This window comes from Antechinus flavipes, chromosome 4 (assembly GCF_016432865.1).
Source record: "Antechinus flavipes isolate AdamAnt ecotype Samford, QLD, Australia chromosome 4, AdamAnt_v2, whole genome shotgun sequence".
In the NCBI taxonomy this organism is placed as follows: domain Eukaryota; kingdom Metazoa; phylum Chordata; class Mammalia; order Dasyuromorphia; family Dasyuridae; genus Antechinus; species Antechinus flavipes.
In genome coordinates this window covers 181,634,546-181,641,958 of record NC_067401.1, presented here as the reverse complement: position 1 = coordinate 181,641,958, position 7,413 = coordinate 181,634,546, and the positions used below count along the sequence as shown (strand labels likewise).

The 7,413-nt window shown below is 46.3% G+C and overlaps 3 protein-coding genes across 3 annotated transcripts; 1 reads left to right on the top strand and 2 right to left on the bottom strand.

The window, feature by feature from the left end:
- Positions 1–1,907: 1,907 nt before the first annotated feature.
- Positions 1,908–4,194, bottom strand: LOC127560814 (histone H2B type 2-E). Its single transcript, XM_051995691.1, has one exon. It carries the CDS (start codon positions 4,192–4,194, stop codon positions 3,814–3,816), a length of 381 nt encoding a protein of 126 aa, XP_051851651.1. The 3' UTR covers positions 1,908–3,813.
- Positions 4,195–4,533: 339 nt separating this feature from the next.
- LOC127560812 (histone H2A type 1-like) lies at positions 4,534–5,361 on the top strand. The gene has a single exon (XM_051995689.1). It carries the CDS (start codon positions 4,543–4,545, stop codon positions 4,933–4,935), a length of 393 nt encoding a protein of 130 aa, XP_051851649.1. The 5' UTR covers positions 4,534–4,542; the 3' UTR covers positions 4,936–5,361.
- A 134-nt stretch (positions 5,362–5,495) lies between these two features.
- LOC127560804 (histone H1.4-like) lies at positions 5,496–6,870 on the bottom strand. The gene has a single exon (XM_051995680.1). The coding sequence runs from the start codon at positions 6,407–6,409 to the stop codon at positions 5,516–5,518; it is 894 nt and encodes a 297-aa protein (XP_051851640.1). The 5' UTR covers positions 6,410–6,870; the 3' UTR covers positions 5,496–5,515.
- Between the last annotated feature and the right edge of the window lie 543 nt (positions 6,871–7,413).

Here is a 7,413-nt window from a genome sequence, read left to right as displayed (position 1 = left end):
TCTCTAAAATGTAATATTCTCTGTTGAGGTTTCCTTGGGGTCTCTGGGGCAGTCTTCCTTTCAGTTCAGTAATTACCACAAGTGCAGTCAGGGATTAAAGTCCAAATACTTTATTGTTTCTTTCCAAGTTTTATCTCCTTCACTTGGGGCTTGGCTAGCTTTCTTAAAGGCCTTTTGGAGTTATTGCCTCCTTCAAAGTCTTGTCTCCTTCACTTAGGGCTCGACTAGTTTTTCTGGAGGCCTTCCAGATCTTGGTTTCAGTGGAGAAGCGAAGAAAGACAGCTTTCCACCACTTCTCTGGTTTTCTCTTTTTCTGATTCTGGCTGAATTTGTTCTAGCTTATATCTTCTCTAATCAAAGGTGTGAATCTTGTAGAACTATAGCAAGTATTAAGTACATGTACTGAACAAGAGAATTGTTGAGCATCATGCTAAATTAGATAACTATTGTCTCTATCAATTCCACTGACTTAGCACCTTGTTTTAAGTTCTGCCCAGAACATGTAGGTAATAACCTGGTCACTAATACAGTTAGACAATGTGTGATTTATCAACCAGAAGTAGTAGCATGAGGTTTACTGATACAGACTCCTAATAGGCAATCTGGTGATAGCTGCCCAGATTCTGACTCCAAGTAATAGCATCCAGGAATATTCTAGACTGCAGCAGTTACAATTGACCTACCTATGCTCACTCGCTATATACATGGCATACTACCAGAAGGATTGGTAGACAGAGGTGCAGATCGTACAATCATTAGAGGTGCCAGCTGGCCCAGTCACAGGTCAAAGATTAAGGCAAACACCTATATGTCTGGCATAGGAGGATCAATAGCAGCTGAAGTTAGTGTTGCCCCTTTGAGATGGATATTTGAAGGTGAAACAGGAGTTTTTTCCTCCTTTTATAGTTGAAAAAAATCCCCATCAATGTGTGGGGAAGAGACATTTTATAACAGTTGGGATTAAAAATGAGTACTTCGGGTTTTTTTAGGCAGCCCTGCTATTAAAGGACTGCCAACACTCTCACCTGCTCCTATTCAATGGAAAAATGATACATCAGTGTGGATAGAACAGTGGCCCTTAGCTAATGATAAAATTCAGTCCTTTTTAGATAACATGCAGGACCAACTTGACCAAGGACAAGTCCTTGGAATTTCCCTGTATTTGTTGTAAGAAAGAAATCTGGAAAATGGAGGATGTTGATTGATTTAAGAAAAGTAAATGAACAGATGGAAACTATGGGAACTCTTCAGCCTGGACTTCCATCTCCTACTCAATGGCCTCTTTGGGTTATAGACATTAAGGATTGTTTCTATTCTATCCTTCTAGATATGAAAAGATTTGCCTTTTCAGTGCCCAGCGTTAACTTAGCTGGAGAGTTTTGCTACAGGGAATGGAAAATAGCCGTATTATGTGTCAAATGTATGTGGTTGCTGCTCTTACTCCAGTAAGAAAAGCATTTCCAAAAGTAATGTTATTACATTACATGGATGATATATTGGGATGTGTACCTGAGGAACAAATGTTAAAAATATGTGTAAAAAAAGACCATAGAAACACTAAGGAACTACAAATTGCACATAGCTTCAGAAAAAAATTCAAAAACATGCTCCTTTTCAATATTTAGGATATGAAGTATATACCCTAAGGTGCTCACAGTACAAAAACTTTTGCTAAGAACAGAGAAGCTAAACATCTTAAATGACTTTCAGAAATTGATAGAAGATATTCAATGGATGTGTCCAGGATTAGGCTTGACTCCCTATTAATTGCAATCATTATGTGACATTTTAAGGGAGACAGTGCTTTAAACTCACCATGCCAGCTTACAAAAGAAGCTCAAGAGGCTTTGAGAGAGATTGAACTGGCTTTATCCGATGTGTTTGAAAGAGTCACTCAGAAACAGTCATTTGTAAACAGTCATTTATAAAAATGCAAACTTCTGTATGTATACTTTGGGTTCTACATGCATATTAATTTCTCTTGTATTTAACTTGAATAATCATGAAAGTTATGTGAAATTGTGATTATTGATAATTTTTAGTTTGATTATAAGATTTTTAAATTTTAGTGTTTTATTTTTTCCCAAATACCTCAAGATAATTTTTAGCATTTTGACTCCCAAAATTTTCTCCCTCTCCAATTCCTAAAATAATAAGCAATAAGCTATCAAGTAAAACATATTTCAATACTAATCACAGCTGTAAAAGAAAAGATCAAAATGAAAAATGCTACTAAGACTAATAAATAAATAGAAAAAGTGCCTTTATCTGCATAGATATTTCTTTATGTGGACAGGGAAAGCATATTCCTTCCCGAATCCTTTGCACTTGTTATATCATTTTGTTGCTGAGAAGAGCTGTCATTCATAGTTGATCACATCTCACGTGGCATTAGTTTATACAAGTTTTTCCATATTGTTCTGAAATTTTCCTGTCCATAATTTCCTATTGCACAACAGTATTCCATTGCATTCATATATGGTAACTTATTCAGCCATTCCTTAATTCATGGACATCCCCTCAGTTAATAATTTACTACCACAAAAAGGCCTATAAATATTTTTTTTACAGACAAAGCATGCAATAAAGGGCCAGGAAAAGATAAGACGAAAAATTAAATGGAGGATAATCCCTTGCCAAATGGGAGTGTCATTAAAGGAAGTAGGGAGTTATAAGGTAAGACAAGCAAAAGGGAATAAAGGAGGTCTGAAGAAGGTAGACTCTGGGAAGAAATAGATCTACTTCTCTGAAAGGGTCCCAGCTGCACAGCATATCAGTTTAGTGAAGACTAATCTGTGCCCCTTTTGTAGCTGTTTCAGCAGTACAACAATGTGACTTTCCCTCCAACATTTCTCATTTTCCTCTTTTGTTATCTTTGTCCAACTGATGGATGTAGTTGCTTTAAATTTGCATATTTCTAGCATTTTCCCGCCTTTTCCGTCCCCACTCTCGATTATTGATGCCAGCTCATGTCTTTTGGCAGTTTATATTATAACTAAATGAATCTCAGGGTAGCTGGTAGCGCAGTGGATAGAGCACGAGCCCTGAAGTCACGAGAACGCAAAATCAAATCTAGTTTCAGATACTTCACATTTCTTAGCTGTGTGACCCTGGGCAAGTCACTTAACCCTTTTTAAAGAGTACACCCTCCTTCTCCACATTCGTTCTAATTCTAATAACATTTATTTTTTGTTAGACCCCCTTCCCTCCGTCCCAAGCTTTTCTATTTCCAGCAATCAAAAGGGTCCTTTTTATCTTGTGCGGCCCTTCAGCAGCGGGTTCACAGGGATTTCCGTCTACATCTGAAATTAATTTGTCCGATTTCTAATTCGTTTTAAAGTGACGGAAACATTTGGAATTTCCTTCAGTGTACTGGCATGAGGTATACCTAATTTGTCTCCCCTGCTTTCCAGGTTTGCCAGCAATTTCGACCTCTCAGTGATTTTTATTTGTCCTCTGTGCAGTTTTGACTCTTCTGTAAAGCTAGCCATATTGAAATGCGGTGGGGCTACTCGTCCCCCAATGAGAAGCTGGATTCAGGCAAGATAGGAGCGCTGTATGATAACAGCTATTACTAAGCTGCTACTACTACATCGACCTGGCACTGGGGGTAGGGGGTTGGAATTCTATTGCTTCCTATAGGAGGCCGCCCAATCGAGATGGATAGTCTCTAAAGCAAGCAGTCAAGACACAGAGAGGCGAGACAGCTCCGTACAGCGTGACATGTGGGCTAAAGCTCTTATTTTGAGAGAGTAGGTGGCTCTGAAAAGAGCCCTTGGGGTTGTAAGTTAGGATGTCCGCTGCCAAGTAGATTTACTTGGAGCTGGTGTACTTGGTGACCGCCTTGGTCCCCTCGGACACTGCGTGCTTGGCAAGCTCCCCGGGCAGCAGCAGACGCACAGCCGTCTGGATCTCCCGCGAGGTGATGGTAGAGCGTTTGTTGTAATGAGCCAGGCGGGACGCCTCTCCGGCGATGCGCTCGAAGATGTCATTGACGAAAGAGTTCATGATGCCCATGGCTTTGGAGGAGATGCCCGTGTCGGGGTGCACCTGCTTCAGTACCTTGTACACGTAGATGGAGTAGCTTTCCTTGCGGCTGCGCTTGCGCTTCTTGCCGTCTTTTTTCTGCGCCTTGGTGACAGCCTTCTTGGAGCCCTTCTTCGGGGCAGGAGCAGACTTGGCGGGTTCAGGCATATCGGGTAGTGACAGAGAAGTAAAGGAGTCGCGAGGAGAAAGTAAACGCGGCTCGGTCTAAGCGAGTCTGTCGTACTTGTAGCGCGAGTATTCAAATGAGAGATTGGGAAGTTCTGACAGCTGATTGGATAGAACGTGTGTTAAGCCGTTTCGCCATTGGGAGGGGCGTATGCAAACGACGAGATGCCTGGTTGTTCTTTCCCATTGGCTGGCTTTTGAAAGCTTTTGAGCCAACCGGACAGCGTCATTTAGCCTACTGCTTGGTAGTATATTAGGTCTTGCATTCTTCGAAAGAGGGCAGAACGTGGTTCCTTTTTTCTCCTGATAGAAGTAACTTATCTTTTGGTCATGTCTGGACGCGGAAAGCAGGGAGGCAAAGCCCGCGCTAAGGCAAAGTCTCGTTCGTCTCGGGCAGGTCTGCAGTTTCCCGTGGGTCGGGTGCACCGTTTGCTCCGCAAGGGCAACTACTCGGAGCGAGTGGGTGCGGGGGCTCCGGTTTACTTGGCTGCCGTCCTGGAATACCTGACAGCTGAGATCCTGGAGCTGGCTGGTAACGCGGCCCGTGACAACAAGAAGACGCGTATCATTCCGCGGCATCTTCAGCTGGCCATCCGCAACGACGAAGAGCTTAACAAATTGCTGGGCAAAGTGACCATCGCTCAGGGCGGCGTACTGCCCAACATTCAGGCGGTGCTGTTGCCCAAGAAGACCGAGAGTCACCACAAGGCCAAGGGCAAGTGAAAGGGATCACCTGAGCGGCCACCCCAAGCAAAGGCTCTTTTCAGAGCCACCCAATTATTTCAAGCGAAAAAAGCTGTTAAACGCAACGCGGCTGGTGGCAGTTTTCCTCAAGGGGACGTTTCCGAGGGGCTTGGGATGAAAGGAAGGCCCTGTGAAACCTTGGGTTGGAGTTGTGTGCAGCTAAGGCTACTTGTCTTGGGTTGTGGGGACGGTGTGGACAGAACTTTCAAGAATTGGGAGAGGTCGGGGTTATGGCCCAAACGCCACAGACCCACGCCCAATGCGAGGACACAAGAAGCTGCCCTGAGAACGCGTAGGCGGGGTGGCCTTACTGTATGTACCGTGTAAACGTCACATGGGCCCCACGCCGGCCTGCCGGACGTACCTGGGAACACTAACCCCGCCAAGGCACGCCCTTGTTTCAGTACCGGTCCCCAAACAGTAGACAGGCAGGCTGAAGGCTGGTGTGGTGCGTGTGTTTGCAAGCGTGCCAATTAGCCCTTTCTCCGAGACTATGGGGTGGCTCTGAAAAGAGCCTTTGAGGCTTCTAAAAGCGGAAGTTTCCCGTAGCAACCTTGACTCATTTTTTCTTTGGCGCTGCCTTCTTGGGCTTAGCTGCCTTCGGCTTTGCCCCCTTGGGCTTCACGAGCTTGGCCTTAGCAGGGCTCTTGGCCACTTTCTTCGGCTTCGCGGCCTTGGTCTTCTTGGGGCTCTTGGTCGCCTTCTTGGCTCCCACCGCAGTCGGTTTCTTTAGTTTCTTGGGAGTCTTCTTCACGCTCTTCTTGGCACCTGCCGCCCCAGCCGCCTTCTTCGTCTTCTTGGCCGCAGCGTTAGCAGGCTTCTTGGTCTTGGCCGCAGCAGCCTTCTTGCCCTTGGCTTTCCCGTCGCCGGCAGAAGCCTTCTTGTTGAGCTTGAAGGAACCGGAAGCGCCGGTGCCTTTGGTCTGCACTAAAGTGCCTTTGCTCACCAAGCTCTTGAGCCCCAGCTTGATGCGACTGTTGTTCTTCTCCACGTCGTAGCCGGCGGCCGCCAGCGCCTTTTTCAGGGCGGCCAGGGACACGCCGCTGCGCTCTTTGGAGGCTTCCACCGCCTTAGTGATCAGCTCGGAGACTGGGGGACCAGCGGCCTTACGCCGGGCTCCGCCGGATCCCGCAGCCCGCTTGGCCTTCTTCTTCACCGGGGTCTTCTCAGCTGGCGCGGGAGCCGGAGCAACCGGGGCAGCGGGGGCTGTCTCGGACATGGCTTTCTGCTCTGACTGCCTCAAAATCAGAAAAGCAGGGGAAGACAGACCACCACGGTCTCTATAGCCGAGACTCCTGGGCCTGGGACTATATATAGACAAGGGAGCCGTGCTGTGATTGGTGCGCTGGGCAACCCGCCTTCTCTGTCTCTTACAACCACTCGACTCTCCTTCATGGTTGTGTTTCTTAGCCCGGAAAAAAAGGGGAAAATACAAAAATTCCCGGCACGCCATCCAGCTATTTCTGTCCGAATCTGAAGCGACGAGACTCTGGGTTGGTCTGCCGCTCAGCTTCTTTCTGAAACCTCAAATACTGCACTCGGAGCGTTTCCCAATCCCCCCAACTCTTCACAAAACTCAGCTCAGGTGGCGACAACTCCCTGTGTTTCCTGGAAATTCGAGAGTTGCCCTTTTACTCCCGATGGCCTTTCCTCCACAGTATGCTTAAGCACACGCTGGACTTCTCTTTTATTCAAAAACGATAAACATTCCCTTCACATTTACATCGAAATCGCGTTTCTCGCTGAAGGAAGTAGCACAGGCGCTCCCGCGATTTCGGCATAGGGATTCATGGGAATGAGATGCAGCAGCAAGAAGGATTTTGCATCCAAAGCAGGCAGCTCCCTTCAAGACACAAAGGGCTTGGGAAGGTCCTTGGACCGCTAATTTCACCTAGTAAGCTTTCACCTTTGCAAGTTCAAGCCGCTTGGGACCTGAGAAAGGCCTAGATTTTGATGAGGAAGGGTCGCTGTTGGGAAGGGGAGGGGGTATTGGGGTTGGGGTGGGGGGAGCAGGAGAAAAGCCCGTAATCAGTTACGGCTGCTTCCTTAGTTCCCTTTGATTCAACTCAAGAAAAAGAAAATGAAAAATCACTGAGTCTGGGAGTTGGGACGGACCCCAGGAACCACCCAACACAAATTGTACCAGGGCAAGAATTCTCACTGCTCAGTGATCAATAAGTGGCCATTTGCTAGGGATAGGGGAACCGAAACATCCCTTTGCGACTAAGGATCGCTCTAAATGGTTAAGATTTCCCTCCCAACAAAACCCATCATCTGCCTCTCTGCAACCGAACAAATACAATTACTCCTCGAAACCACCCTCCGAGTTCAAAGGAGGATGTAGGCAGCTAGCTATACTGTGTCACTGCTCTGTCCCATTTACCTGGATGCTTCCCACCTGTTCTCCTTTTTCACCCCCCTCCCCAACACACACACACAAACACACACACACACACA

Coding starts and splice junctions, on each gene's coding strand:
- LOC127560814 (XM_051995691.1), bottom strand. CDS start 4,194: ATGCCTGAACCCGCCAAGTCTGCTCCTGCCCCGAAGAAGGGCTCCAAG.
- LOC127560812 (XM_051995689.1), top strand. CDS start 4,543: ATGTCTGGACGCGGAAAGCAGGGAGGCAAAGCCCGCGCTAAGGCAAAG.
- LOC127560804 (XM_051995680.1), bottom strand. CDS start 6,409: ATGGCGTGCCGGGAATTTTTGTATTTTCCCCTTTTTTTCCGGGCTAAG.